Source organism: Glandiceps talaboti, chromosome 16, assembly GCF_964340395.1.
Source record: "Glandiceps talaboti chromosome 16, keGlaTala1.1, whole genome shotgun sequence".
NCBI lineage: Eukaryota > Metazoa > Hemichordata > Enteropneusta > Spengelidae > Glandiceps > Glandiceps talaboti.
The window spans coordinates 5,252,313-5,268,398 of record NC_135564.1 but is presented as its reverse complement, the minus strand read 5'-3'; the positions used below and the strand labels follow the sequence as shown (position 1 = coordinate 5,268,398).

At 34.8% G+C, this 16,086-nt stretch overlaps 1 protein-coding gene across 1 annotated transcript in view; it reads left to right on the top strand.

Moving 5' to 3' along the window:
* The window catches only part of LOC144447285 (N-chimaerin-like), a 36,472-nt gene extending 21,152 nt beyond the window's left edge, over positions 1-15,320 (top strand). Inside the window, exons 4-12 of the mRNA XM_078137208.1 lie at positions 3,371-3,487; positions 9,652-9,922; positions 10,420-10,500; positions 10,903-10,987; positions 12,105-12,278; positions 12,966-13,043; positions 13,790-13,927; positions 14,328-14,442; positions 15,126-15,320. Of these exons, the coding sequence (XP_077993334.1) occupies positions 3,371-3,487; positions 9,652-9,922; positions 10,420-10,500; positions 10,903-10,987; positions 12,105-12,278; positions 12,966-13,043; positions 13,790-13,927; positions 14,328-14,442; positions 15,126-15,303 (1,237 nt within the window). The 3' untranslated portion in view covers positions 15,304-15,320. The remainder of the gene's footprint in view (positions 1-3,370; positions 3,488-9,651; positions 9,923-10,419; positions 10,501-10,902; positions 10,988-12,104; positions 12,279-12,965; positions 13,044-13,789; positions 13,928-14,327; positions 14,443-15,125) is intronic.
* Positions 15,321-16,086: the final 766 nt, after the last annotated feature.

Sequence of the window (16,086 nt, the reverse complement as noted above, 5' to 3'; positions counted from 1 at the left end):
AGTTGTGTTTAGATTCTAATGAACTTCCTTTCATGCGTAGAGGGACATTTGTTCAAGTTCATGGATTCACACTGTGACATACAGATTAAAGTGGCCATATGGATGAGGATTGGGTATTTATTTTGGATTTTTAATTTATAAAACAATTTTATCATGACTTACATATAAAATCAATGTGAAACAACATAGACTATTAAAGTCAGTGTTTGTAACTCAATTCAGTGCAATAAGCTTAAAAGGGACAGTGTAAAAAGTTGCCACATTTTTATCAATCTCCTGCAATTTATTGAGTTACAACCAAGTATTTTGGATATGTTGTTTCATATTGATATTTCAAGTAGGACGCCATGATAACATTGTCTTATAAATTAAAAATCCAAAATAAATACCCCAATCTTCATCCATATGGCCACTTTAAGAAACAAACCCAGTCATCATATTAAAATGTAGAGCATGCAGGTGATGATCAACTTGACATTGAGTTACAAATCGTCCTCTGAATCAAACATTTGTATGGTCGTACATACAAATTAGAATAGTTCAAACTTTGTCAGCACAAAGCAATGTCTTAGCTAGACTCTCTCATAGTCCTCGAAGCTTTGCATAAATAGCTACAACTTGGGTTGTTTTGTATGTATCTACTGCATAATTGTACTTGCATGTATACTAGTATCCCAGTACTGTGCGCCCTCATCAATCACATAGGGCTAACATTTTGTTGATGTGTTAGGCGCAGCTCCGAGGCACATCAACAAAATGTTAGCCCTATGTGATTGATGAGGGCGCACAGTACAGGACTAGGGATACTGGGATACTAGTATACATGCAAGTACAATTATGCAGTAGATACATACAAAACAACTCAAGTTGTAGCTATTTATGCGAAGCTTCGAGTACTGTGAGAGAGTCTATGTCTTAGCTTGCCAAAATAATTAAAATATTGAGATATCTGAAACTTTTTGAAAATCTTCAACTTCATTTTGGACTGAAATTATAGATTTAGTCTTAATGTATGAATCTTTTCCAAAATCGAGTTTGAAAATGATCATGTTTATTTTATTTTCATAGTTCAAGAAATATTTTAGAGTTTGAAAAAAATTGATTGTCTTTAACTTTTTTTTAAAAAGTACATGTTATTTTGGATTGATATCATACATGTCTGAAAACTTTGTATATTAATGTCAAATTTGACTTTGGAAATAATTATATTTATTCTTGAATTTTAAGGTTTTTGAATCCATATGGGGAGTGGAAGGAATGAAATAAAATATGCGTACCATAATTTACTGGCAAATCCCCACCTGAGAAACTCAGGTAGATCTTACCTACTGTACCATCGTGCAAATTGTATGTTCTGTTCTTTAATGTTACACCTCAGAAACTAGGCATCAGTCACAGATGTGTGGGATTTGAAAACATTCCTGCCATATGGTTGATTATTAGTAGTTACTTTAAACTTGGGATGTTTTTGATTGCTACATGTGATTTCTGAGTTTAATTGAGAGAACCTGATCAATAATATCAGCACGTGTTTCATGGATTATGTGTATTTGCTATCTCTTAGATGTTACAGCCGAATGGTCAAAGTAAATATTGACAAATTATCCTTGGCCTTCCAAGGTGGATGAGTCATATTATTAAAGGGCAGTGACTCCATGGTTACAAGAACTGGTCCTATTTGACCTGTAGAGGGCGATGTTCAAAATCAATTGCAATGGCATGAGAAACTTACTTTACCAGGCAACTATAATTATTATAACTGTTACTATTGGTATTGTAATTGTTTAACAGAAGTTACTTAGCAAGGCCTGCACGTTTATTAACAAGTGAAAGCCGAAAGTCTTAAATGTCGGTGTTTTCACAAACGTTTGTGAACTTCAGTAAAAGGCAGGGTTCGAAATTAACAGTAGTCCCATGCCCACAGACTATCAATTCTTGTCATGGGGCTACCATAATTTGCAGCTGGTAGCTCACTCAGGCTACCACTGATTATGTGATGAAGATGTAAGATTTATGGACTTGAAAGTATTTTAATAACACACATATTTCCAATAGAGGAAATCTGTTTTCAGTTCAGGAAAATGGGACTACAGGTCACAATCCTTGGGTTACCAATTTCTGAAATTGGTATATGTAGCCCACTAGTAGGACTACCAAAGACAAAAGTTGATTTGGAGTCCTGAAAGGGTATACACTGTTACAAGGAAGTCATTATAACAGTTTTTGAAAAAATGCTCCAGTTGCAACTACTTGTACTTACAGCTTTAAAATGTGGCACTATGAATCTCACAGCTCCAGTGATAATGATGAGATATGTTTCAGGAAGTAGAATAACACAAGATGTAATTCCTGACATTAAACAAACAACCCCTTCACCATCGCCCAAACACCAACACAGAGAAAAAACGTTCAGATTTAGGTTTTCCCCATTATGGATTCCCAACTTTCTGTCGTCACTTTCTACCTCAGATTGAACTACTCAGACTATGTGACAAAATCTGACTTCCTTACCTCAGACTGAACTACTTGCATAGTGAAAAGTATGTCAACATGGAACAAAAAAAAGAGGAAGATCCTTTGAAATAAGCTCCATACAGACTAATAAAACAGGATTAGGAGTCTTAAAAACAAGTACTTGTGCATATGGCTCCAAGAGGTGTCACTTTTGTCTTGAAAGGTGAAACAATTGAAGTGAGAAGTATTTGTACAGACTAGAATAAAAAGGTGTTGATAAAAAGTGGTTGGTGTCTGTATTTTTAACTTCTGCTTTCTATTAAATATAAAGGCTCCTAAGCATTCCAAATACTTCTTATTCATTTCTGCAAAGACTGATGTAAGTACGTTGTCTTATTGATTTCTGCAAAGATTGATGTACGTATGTTGTCAACTGTTATATAACTTGTAAAGTTCTCTTGAAGGTAACACAGTGTTTTTAGTAAGGTTGGGGAACCCTTGCAACAGAAAGGGAGAAAGGGGTAAAGCATGGCAGTGTTTCCCCATAGAGTCTATGGTAATTTTGTTTGAGAAACCCAGGTAAAATGACATGGGAACCCCCGGTAGATTTTATACCTACTTACCATCCTTAGCAAAAACTCTGTAACAATTTTATAAAAATGCTGAAAAATTGACGACTGTTCCTGAGCATTACAGATTTAATGTATAAATTATATTTTTCAGATGCAGAATATTCATTTATTTGCTACTTCAAAAGAACGAAAGCAAACAAATTGATTAACACTGGTGCTAAAAATGTTGGATTCACCAGTTAAACAGAAGCTGTTTAGATATATAGAGAATTTGTACACCTCATTTGCTACTCCACTAATACATTTGTTAGAAGTTTAAGCAAATTTCTGTTTTATTTTCATAGATGCCATGGTGCCATATCTAGAGAGGATGCAGACAGACAACTAGCCAGGGCTGGTGAAGGTAGTTATTTAGTGAGAGAAAGTCAACGCCAACCTGGAACATACACTCTTAGTCTAAGGTAAGATACATGTATATACATTTGTACATACACATGTACACTGTTAATCCCCCTTGGGCCATACAGAGGGTGGAGTGGTGGCTATTATTATAATGGGCTTCGTGCATCTATCCATGTGTCCATATCTCCTACATTCAATGGCTGATTTCTTTCAAACCTTGCACAAAGGTGATATACTGTATAGGACATACTATATGTATGCAGTTCACTTTGTTTTATAACATTTCATTTCATCCATTTGTCACACAGAATAAAAAATTATGTGCGTGTGTGTGGGGGGGGGGGAGAGGGGGTGGTTGTTAATCAATAACTTACAATTACATAAAAGTACTTCACCAAGAATAAAGAAAGAATAGTTGACTATTTGTACAATAAATTCATTATTTATATTCAAGCTAGGGAGTTAAAATCAGTGTTACAATGTATATTATATGGATATAGGGATATGATTAGACTCCCTAGCAATGACCCGTTTTGTACATGTATCATCTGCTTTCCTTTCATCACATACAGTTCACTGTAAGTTATTTCAGTTTGCCTCAGAGCCAAATCTTGTAATTTAACCTGGTAAAATAAAGTCATTGTGAAATTTTCATATAGTCAATCATTTGATTGAAATTAGGAAATGTTGTAGACCTATCGACATACAAGTGATGCTATATGAAATTAAATTTACAGCGATTACATTACTGAATAGAATCGCAAAGTACGCACTCACAAAAGACATGTCAGATTTTTTTATACTGACAAGGCATCAGATTGAAATGTACGTGGCTGACAGGGCTGATTTAATACTGTAGTCTTGGCAACCCAGACATGCAAAGAAAGTGACATGCCAAAGTAATTTACTAAAAGTGTCCTGAGGTTATGAGGAAGTCATTGTGATTATGGAAAGTTTACATGTTTTAGCTAATAACTGAAAATGCATGTACATGTGTTACATATAAAGTAATCTGTATGTACTGCCACAACTTGGAATATAATTTTCTAAATTGTCTGTATTGTAATTGCATGTTACTAATACATGTATGCATGCATGTATGTATATCTATTACTTTACATACTTCTTACCTCTACCTCCCACCCCCTTCTCTCTCTCTCTCTCTCTCTCTCTCTCTCTCTCTCTCTCTCTCTCTCTCTCTCTCTCTCTCTCTCTCTCTCTCTCTCTCTCTCTCTCTCTCTCTCTCTCTCTCTCTCTCTCTCTCTCTCTCTCTCTCTCTCTCTCTCTCTCTCTCTCTCTCTCTCTCTCTCTCTCTCTCTCTCTCTCTCTCTCTCTCTCTCTCTCTCTCTCTCTCTCTCTCTCTCTCTCTCCCCTTCACCTCACACAAACAGAGGCACACATACACACATGTGTACATACTATATTTTGGTGAACTGTCTATTTCCCCTGTGATGTTACACTTACAGTGTTAACCCAGTGCACTGATGTACAATGGAAAAGTCAAAGGGCAGGAAGGGGATATCTTGTTTATTTCCAAAATGTATCAACTGTAATGAATTGATTATTTTGCATCTATTCAATTCTAGTCAATGATTGGTTATCAAACATACATATACTAATGTTGTCAATAGCATCTAGAGTTCACACTAAAAAGAATAACAAAAAACCTTATTTTTAATATAAACTTAAGATATTTGTAGAATTATTTTGACTGGAAAATAATATACAGTATGACCACGGCAGAACATGTGCTAGTTTTCATTCCCCATTTGGACACTGTCACTTGCTGTGTATTGATTGAATCAAATCCAATATTGGACTGAGGTATAACTGGTGTGTTTTCTAAAGTTTGGGAACCTTGCAATTGGTAACACAGTATTGGATATAGCTGGGGTGTGTTCGCTAAAGTTTGGTAACCCTGGTAACAAATGTGGAAATCAGGTAAAAGTTGCCCACGCATTGTACTACATGTATCTTCATGTACCTCAGTTTTGTTTAGGAAAACCCCAGTATCGAGACTGGGGAACCCAGTACATAGATTTGACCTACTTATAGACAGTGAGATATGTGGTGTTATTAATCAGCTAAGCCTTATCAGGCTCTTAAATTACGATATTACCCTCTAACAAAGTGTATGTTGTAGACTATGTGTCCTACATTGTCAAAAATATATTTAAAAAACATAAATGGATAAATCTAATTTCATCATTTGTCCAGTTATCTTTACATGTATGAATATTTCTGATTTTCATTACATAATTCATGACGGTTTCCTTCCATGAAATTGTGTAACTATAGGTTTCTAACCATTGGATTCTAAGCAGGTAAAACAAGTCTTCACCATTTGAAGACATAGCCCCCGACACAAGATGCTGTAAATTGGTGTCTGAAATATGGCCATACAATCTTATCAGAAAAATTGCCCCTAAAATATAAGTGTTGACAATTTGAATGGGAATGTGCTTATCAATACTTTTAAAGTTATTGAGCAAATTTAAATTTGACCTTGAAGAAGATGATCAGGTCAGAAGTCTGTCAAGATAGTAAGCGTACCTAGAACAATTTGTGGTACACATTTTGAATGATGTCTCTGTATGTAAAACTTCCAAAGTTACTGAACAATTTGCTATTTGACCTAGAAGATGGAGGTCAAGGTCAAAGCTTAGTATCACACTTGGAAACTTACCTTGATAAACATAGGTACAGACACATGAATGATGTCACTAGAATTTAGAAACAAATCTTTGTAAATTACAGAGCTATTTGCTATTTGACCTTGAATATTGAGGTCAAGGCCAAAGGTTAAGGTATAGAAAGAAAGCTTACCTTTGATAATATGGTGGTAGACACTTTGATGGGTCTCTGTGTGTTACAGTAGAAAGACAAATTTTGGGCATGTGACATTGAAAATGTCGTGAAGTTTGTATCAAAAGTAATCAATAATATTATAATTCTGTCACTAATATCCAGCTTAAAATCTCTAAGTATTTAATGTACCGGTACAAATATTTATACATCAGAAAGGAATACATTACAAGAATTCATATTTTTAGATTAGATAAATTAGCGTTACAAAGACAGACATATAACTGATACAAAGACAACAGTGGGGTAGTACCTCTGATGGAGGTTGACATGACGTTTTGATCAGTTTGATGTGATGAATGTTTTTTTTTTGTCTGTTAAAATTATTACAAAGATGTGGTTTCTTTCCTGTAGTCCCTGTTATGTTAATTAAATCACCCTGTGCAAGAGATAGACAAATACAGGAATTGTAATACAATGTATATGAATCACTCTTTGTAAAAGACAGACACAAGATACAATTGTATCCATTATGACATTTGTTCCTGTACAGCTTATATTCTTTGCTATATTGGATCCGGGTTCAAGTGGGGTTTAAGCCCCGGGGGCAGTACCTTTGGTCAGCTCTGGTAGGGGTGTGTGGTCAGTGCTGAAAACCCCAGGCCCCATTTTAGACCCACTTTGACCAAGAACCAATACCGCATTTTAGGCGATTACAGGTTTTTAAAAGATGAAAGTTTATACCAAAATGCATTTTCTTTATGAGGCAACTTTTTGGGGCAATTAATGGCAGTTAATGATTTGGTAAAGGACAATGGACCACATTTTAGACCAAGCAAAAATGAAAATAATGCAAAGTGGACCCCATTTTAGACTCTTCAGCTAGAAAAAAAACAGACCCCATTTTAGACCAAAGGGCTAGAAAACGCACCCCAAAGGGCAGCACTTATATGTATACTCAAATAAGGGGGAGTAAGCCCCCCCCCCCCCCCCCCCCCCCCCCCCCCCCGGGTTTATGCTGTGACAAGTTACCAACACTAATTTCATTGCACGTGCTTGCCTGAACCTTGTCGTATTCCTGCTTACCATGAACAAACAATTGCATTGGCTTTACTCACAAGTTGTATATATGTATAAAATTTGTGAAGAAATACTAGGAATTCATATTTGATAGACTATCCCCTCATACAGTGTAAACAAACCACAGGACACTCTCCTGTATTCTATGCATCAATGACTTCGCCATTCTGTGGAAATCAAAGTTTGTCAACTGGTCATTGTCAAAAATGTGAACTTCTGGGCTAGGTTTCTGATTTCATCAATGGAATGGAATTTGTTCGATTGTTAATTTTAGTTGTGTACATGTGTATGATCAGGTTTTGTGATGTCATTGAGACGTCATCAAATTTCCAGAGGTAGATCCCTATTCTGTGTTATTTATAGTAACAGAGTGATCAGTGGTTTCAAATATCAATTCATTTCTGGATTTATTTCATTTTCATTTTAAATTTACTGTACATCTTGACTCTGACAATTGGATTTTGGTGAGTTCAAATCTTTGTTTCTGAATTTTAGTTTTGATTTTGATTTGCTGAATTTTATGAAAGTACAGCTATGTTGCTGACTATTTTAGTAACGAATCATCTCAAATACTCACAGAATTTGTGTAAAATTTACAGTTCAGACTTGGTCTTTGATAGCAGACACAAATTTTCCTCTAAAAAAATCAATTTAGGGTTAGGCAAGCTTCAGCTACATGTAGCTTGGACATTTCAAAGCCTACCATGGTATAGAATATGATGGTATTCCTCCACAGTAGGGTGACGTTCGTTGAAGGGACTGAGGTTGTGTGTTTTTTGGGGCATAGTTGTTGCTATACATGTGTATACTAAAACATATGTATTCTACACATTCAATTGAAGTATACTAAACCATCATTTGCTATTGGTAGAACTCAGATCTGTGAAATACAAATAATATATTTTCTTCAGATAAATAGTCATGAATATGCATTGTCCATCTAATAAATATTCATGTTTGCTAAGACCCATGATGCACTGGTGTACCAGTGAAAGAACAATAGAGGTTAACAAGAGTTTCAAAATTATGTGACGTGAAAATGTGTGAGTGAGATTTATGTGATGTGAAATCATGAAATGACTCTTCAAAACCCAAAATGTATGAAAATATGTTTATTTCCTGGAGTGCATGATGTTCCTCTTTCAAGGGTTGCCAATGGTTACTTGCATCATAGAGGTTGGAGATAGTCTATGATCTCATTGTCAGTTTAATCAGATTGGGGAAGTGGTAAAAACCTAAATAATGTCATGGAATACACAAATGTAAAAATAGTGGAATTAGAAATGTAAAGGAAAATCTGCTGGTTAATTATCTCTGATATTTTCATCAGATTGCTTCATGTTTACTTAGATACCCAGCAGGAAAACGTCCTTAAATGATGCTATATGTGGATGACATATGTGGATGACATCACATGTTTATTGGGTGTGATTGTTTGTGAAGCGTGTCATAGAATACCATATTTGGTTTTTCCAGTATTGAATAGGTTTTGTGTTGTTTGTGTAGTAAAGTAGAATACACCTTGGGGACAAATTTCACCTGACAATAAAAGTTCTTCAATTCTTGGTACAAAAAATAGAATTGTATCACTTACATGTAGGAGCATAATGCCATTGTGAAAATAAGGAACATTCAATTTCTTGGTCAATACATAGACTGCCGCTCCACACATTACACATGTAGTACTATAGGTTCCTGTGAGACATCATCGCAAACCATGACCGTTTTACGGTACCGTTCTTATCGAGCCGGTCCCTACATATTTTGAGGTGTAGTGGAAGAAATAATAACTCTGGTTTGCGAGAATGCCGTGAGAATATGTCGACCTTCTTGTTATATTTTGATCCTCTAGCACGAGGTGAAATACTACTGCAGGTATTGAGAAATCTCTCCAATCTTTGCCATACGACAGTTTGTTCCCGGTCCTTTCGAAATAATGAAAGAAAATTGGTACAAAATGTAGTTCATCATTTTCAAAGAAGTTATCAATGATCGTTTATTTTCAATAGAGTTAACACAGTATTCGGTGGCCATATTGGATTCTAAAATGACTAAATTTGGATATTTTAACCTCTATTTCAAGAATTTGTACGTTGACCCCAAATTTGTTTTATTTTTTGTTGCAATGTATGTCTTGTCACAAGAATGTGTAATTGCATGTCAATAATGATGAACGCATTACTAATGAAAATTTACTGAGTCAAAAAATTATTTGGAAGCATATCCCAAATTTTCTCCAACATCTTGTCATCATCATCAGGGGTTTTACTACAAAAGCAGAGTTCTGTAGAGTTTCACTTTGACCTACATGTATGTTTTTCCTGTTTATTTTGCCCAGATTTGGAGGAGTCACCAAGAACTTCCGACTTTTCAATGATGGCTTTCACTATGTAGGAGATAAAAGATTTGACACCATACATGAATTAGTGGCAGACGGGTTAATCACTATGTTTATGGAAAACAAAGCTGCAGACTACATTGCAGTCATGATGGCAGAACCAATTTATGAACACCATTCTAAATTCACAACGTTAGATGGTAGGACAAAGAAACCAGAGAAGAAAGAAGTCAAGATACACGATGATTTGAATAAGGCAAACAAAACTATGGTATGTGGGCAAATCGCCATAGGCTTGTTATCAGAAAAACAAAAGATCAACTATTTTGGCCACTAGGGGTGCTATATAGCAGTAGATTTTATTTGACAGTGTGGGCCAGATCTGTGCAATACTGTAAAACTTTGAAATCACAATTTTACAATCTTTCATGGCAAGTTTTGGTAACATCCTTGGTTAATTCAAGTAGTTCTGTTTCTTCTAGTTTCAAATGTTTCAGTTTTACAGAATGAAAATTTGTTTACACCCATTTTTTGCCTGATCAACCCAAAGGTACAAAAACATTTTAAAAATCTGAAATAGTCAAAAAAATTTATTAATGCTGCTTGTAAAGTTACAATTATATGATTTCCGCAATACTTGTTTTCCTTCAGTCAGAACATACTTGTGATATCAGGGTTTTGTTTAAAATTGTGTGACACCGTATATCACCCAATGCTCTTAAACCGATGTGAACGGTACAGCTGACAGTTTTTACTATGTACTTACAGACGGATGGACCATCCTCACCAAAGAAAATTGAAGATGTCGACATTTCAGCAGCATCGTATGAAAAACCTCACAAATTTAAGGTCAGTTGGCAAATTCATCAAATTTAAAAGAAATAGGGTATGGTTCCATGATTACTTGTTCCTTCTTAGTTTTTCCCTCCTATATGAAAATATTTGATATAGCTTGAATATATTATGAAACTGTGAAAATCAGAAAGTTTAAAGAGCTCACACAAATAGCAATATCATTACACACACACACACACACACACACACACACACACACACACACACACACACACACACACACACACACACACACACAATGACACCAGCATTTGGTTCTTTTCACCTCAACCCCACCATGACAAGAATGGACTCTTGATTTTGACCAAAATACAGTGACTTTTTATAGAATATGGTTTAGTTACATAAAATATTGTAATTTTGGCTTGCAATTTTCTGTCTTGTTAAATTTTACAGATTCATAATTTTGTTGGTCCAAATTGGTGTGAATATTGTGGAAATTTTATGTGGGGACTCATAGCACAAGGGGTGAAATGCACAGGTAAGAATATTCATGAGAATCACCTTCAATGACCTTTGACCTTTGATCCATAAGCCAATCATTATTATTATTATTATTATTATTATTATTATTATGAATCAGTGCAAAAGTTTGTTATTATCTATGCAGTTTAACCACAGTGTATCTGAAATTTTTTTATATTATGACGTGATCCTATATCACCTGGGTAATGTAATTTGAAAATATTCCAAGCTAATTGGTCACAGTGGAGAGTGATTACCTATATCAAACTGTTTGATTATTTAAATTAGTCATTTTCTATGTAAATATGCATATGTAACTGCTAACCCCTACGACTTTACAAGTACCCAATGCGTAAAGTGTTATAATTTACATGTAATGGATGTGAATGCAAATATTATGTAAATCTAAACATACATTCTCATAATGACTTTTAGGGGTGTGGCTAACTGAGTCAGTTTGAATGGCTATTATGACAAGCTGAGTGTAGACAAGAGCTATCGTAAACACAGATCAGTGTTGTTGACATGAGTGTAGGTGAGAGCTATCGTAGACAGATCAGTGCTGTAGACATGAGTGTAGGTGAGAGCTATCGTGGACACAGATCAGTGTTGTAGACATGAGTGTAGGCCAGAGTTATCGTAGACACAGATCAGTGATGTAGACAAGCTGAATGTAGGCGAGAGCTATCGTAGACACAGATCAGTGTTGTAGACATGAGTGTAGGCGAGAGCTATCGTAGACACAGATCAGTGACATAGACAAGCTGAATGTAGGCGAGATCTATCGTAGACACAGATCAATGACATAGACAAGCTGAGTGTAGGTGAGATCTATCGTAGACACAGACCAGTGACATAGACAAACTATATTATGATGTATTTGAAATAAAAATGTTAAAAGCAAGTTAATTGTTTCCTCCACCTCAAAATATGTGAGAAACAGTAGTCTGGAAGAGGTACCAAAAAAGTTAGTCCAGAACATCAGAATAATCCTACGTAACTTGATCCTTTGATATATATTTGATAATGTAGTAGTAATCTAAGGCCATGGGATTCAAACATTGGGGTTTAAGGATAGACTCAAATAAATATGTAAAAAGTAACTTCTAACATTTTCCCATTTATGTATATAGATTGTGGTCTGAGCACACATAAACAGTGTTCCAAGTTAGTGCCCAATGACTGTCAGCCAGACAAGAGGCTAATCAAAAGGGTGTATAGTATTGATTTGACCACCCTAGTCAAAGCACATAACACCACCAGACCTATAGTGGTTGATAAATGTGTCAAAGAGATCGAAGCTAGAGGTAAGTCAAAAACAGAGGACACATTTATGCCATCTAGTGTACAATCTGAAGGCTAAGAATAGTGTGTTAAGTGTAAAATACAAAATTAGTCGCAAGCAAATGTTGTCAGAAAACTCTATCCTTGTTCATAAAGCATTTAGATCAGGAATGTTAGGTATAGTCATGTAAATTGATTTATCAATTAATATGCTGATTTATGCAAATTTATTATCAGTGTAACTAAAATATTCATCACCCTTAGATGAATCCATGTAATATTGTGTGATTTATATAATGATAATGATGTTACTGCTGTGGCGATCTTTAGGCCTTTGAAGTGAATACTGCCCTCTAGTGATCGACTAAAGCAGAGATAGATTTCATAAATCATGTCATCTAATTAATGAAGTAGGGAAGTGAAACAAATGAGTGCAAAGCAGGTCAGTAGACCTTTTCAATAAATCATGCCCTCTACTTTTGAAGTAAAGAAATGGTGTACATGAGTAAAGGCAGATCAATAGACCTTTTCATTATATCATGCCCTCTATTGTTGAAGTAAAGAAATGGTGTACATGAGTAAAGGCAGGTCAATAGACCTTTTCAGTATGGCATGACCTCTTTTAATGAAATTGCACAATATATGGAGTGAACAAAGTTCAAAGACTAGGCAAGCCATCTAACAAGACTACACTTGGTTCATGTCTGCAGGTCTAGAGTCTGAAGGTTTATACAGAGTGTCTGGGTTTAATGACGACATTGAGATGGTCAGGCAGTCATTTGATAAAGGTGAGAATTTGAACTTGACCTACATAGTCACTTGAATTGGGCATGTCATTCTGGTAAAGTGGTACGTATGGCTAGATATGAATTACTGGATGCACCTTTGAATTACAATAACAATCACAAAACTTGAAACAAAATGTCGGCTGGCTGAACCAATTTTTGTATTAATACCGCTATATTTTGTCTTCTTGGTCAACAACCGTCTTTAACCAAAACTGGTACATTTTATTTCATTTTATTTCATTTTATTTTATTTATTTATTTTTTGTTATATCATTTACCTTTGGTTTTGTGAAGCCCAAAGTATGAGTGAAAATGCTCAAAATTGTCATTATTTTCCACATTTTCTAAAAAAAAATAATGTAAGCATGCATTGGGATATGCATGTCTGTGTGACAGAAAAATGTAGTTTTCACAGTTTGTAATGTTTTGTACGTGGGCCGGTAGCCTAGAAATACAATAAACATAAACACACGCACACACACACACACACATGCACACACGCACACACACACACACACACACACACACACACACACACACACACACACACACACACACACACGTATAATTATATATTCGAAGAAAAAATCCTACAATAGCATCACAAGGCAGACTACCTAAGTTGATATATCTGGTTTTACAATGGTACATATACGTACCTTACTATGTACTGCATTCATATCAAATCTGGTAACTTTTTATTTTTTTCCAAATCAATGTAGTTAGTTCTTTTTAAACTCTTTCAGATGGTGAAAATGCTAAGATAGGCCAGTCTGAATATGAAGACATTAACACAATAACAGGAGCTTTAAAGTTGTATTTCAGACAACTGCCAATACCAGTTATTTCGTATGAAGTATTCTATGATTTCCTAACTGCTGCAGGTGAGTCAATATAAACTGTTTATTGCTTCAATTTCATTTTAATTTGCTGAAAAATGTAACTAATTTTTGTTGAACTTGTAATCTCATTATGTTATTAGTGAAAGATATATTACCATGACTTGCATAGTAGTGAACTAATTAGCATATCATTACCATATACATGTACATTTGACTTGTTTTGTTGGCTTGCAGAGATGGACAAATATGATATCACGTTTGCATGACTTGCATGATAATGAACTAATTAGCATATCATTACCATACACATGTACATTTGACTTGCTTAGTTTTGCAGAGATGGACAAATCTGATATCAGGATAGAATTAATGCATAATAATGAACTAATTAGCATACAATCACCATATATATGTATATTTGACTTGTTTTTTTGGCTTGCAGAGATGGACAAAAAAGATGTGAGGATAGAATTAATGCATAAAGCAATATGCAAACTTCAAGAATTGAAACCAGCTCATTATCAAACACTCAAATTTATGATTAGTCATCTTCATAGGTAGGTACTTAATCTGTTTTTGTCTGATTCTTAGTGAAACACTATTTCTTGCATATTAAAGGTACATTGTCCAGTCCAAGCCTGAACTTTTTCTGTGTAATTTTTTGTTTCAAATGAAGAATTACTCATGATAATTTACTTGTGAATAAATATAGTCCATACATGTGTGTTATGATATGTTTATGTGTGTGCAGCTTTTGTACAAGAAGTGTACAATCCTGAAATGATGACAAATGCACGGGAAGTTATACCCTTGAATTACTCATATATTTTGCTTAAAACAATGCTACAGATGTGCTGTTTACTAGCAATAACTAAATATGTCTCAGCATGCAGAACGTGTACAAAACATAGTGCAGAAAAATCTTCAGATAAGATGAGTTTCAGAACATATTATTGCATTCACCATAGGTCTGTTGTGAACACCAAAATATCACATCCCTCGCTCGTGCCATCACATTGTAAACTGTGTACATTGTTTACACTGTCTGCTTTAGCCAAAGTTGAAGCCAAAAAGTAAAATGATAAAGATAGTGAAAATTGGTAGATTGAAATAATGACAAAGCTGTCACCAGAGGGCGCTATCTATTTTAAAATTGTAACAAATTGTTGTTCCATATACCGGAAGCAGGCACTGTTGATAGGAAGAATGAGACTTGACTAAAATTATTTTGATCTTTCAGAGTAACAGAGTGTCAAACAAAGAATTTGATGGGTGCTGAAAATCTTGGTGTTGTGTTTGGACCTACGCTACTACGATCACCAGAGGCCGAATCTCTTGAAAGTCTGGGTAAAATGAAATTCCAACAAACAGTTGTTGAAATTTTAATTTCAAATCACAATAAACTCTTTGATTTGTAAATATTGGAAAAGTTTCTAGTGAATAATATATAGAATTGTATTTATGAAATCTGTAATTAGGTATTCAAAAAAAAGGAGAAAATTGAATTTTTTACCATCAGAGCATGACACCTTGTTGTTTTGAAAGTTTTCAAATAACAACTGTGCAAAGTTGTTTGATATCATATCGTAAAATTATCCGTAACTTTAATATCGTCCATGCATTGTAAGGATTGTTTACTGTTATAGAAGTGGAAAGTGTGTTGACTAACTCAAAGTACAATGTAGTTGTGAAAACCAGTTTTATCCAGTTGAAACAAGTTCAGTCCAGATGCAAGAAGTTTGTGTTTCCATTACTCTGTACTTCTAACCAGTTCAAACTGGTTCATACAGGTTCAGCACACTTAAGCCCATCAAATGTCATCGATAGAACACTAAAGGCAATTCATATATAAAATGGCTAATTACATAATTATTTAAATGGTTTCAACTGGTTCCATATTTTACTGGTTTTAACTGGTTCCAGCAAGTTTAGACCAGGAAAAGTGATTTTTGATGGCTTGTTTATACTAGTTCCATCCAGTCTAGAGATTCAAACTATGACCAGTATACTTAAAGTCACTATTAGTGTATACACCAGTTTTGACTGGTTTGAACTAGTTCTATCCAGTTTAATCTACAAAACCTCATCAGTGTATTTATTTACTGTGTAAATCACAGTGTACAGAAATTTGTCAAATAAGTTGGACACAGGATTACGTGACAAAGGACAGTAGCTGCCATATTTGAGTGAAATAGTCGGGG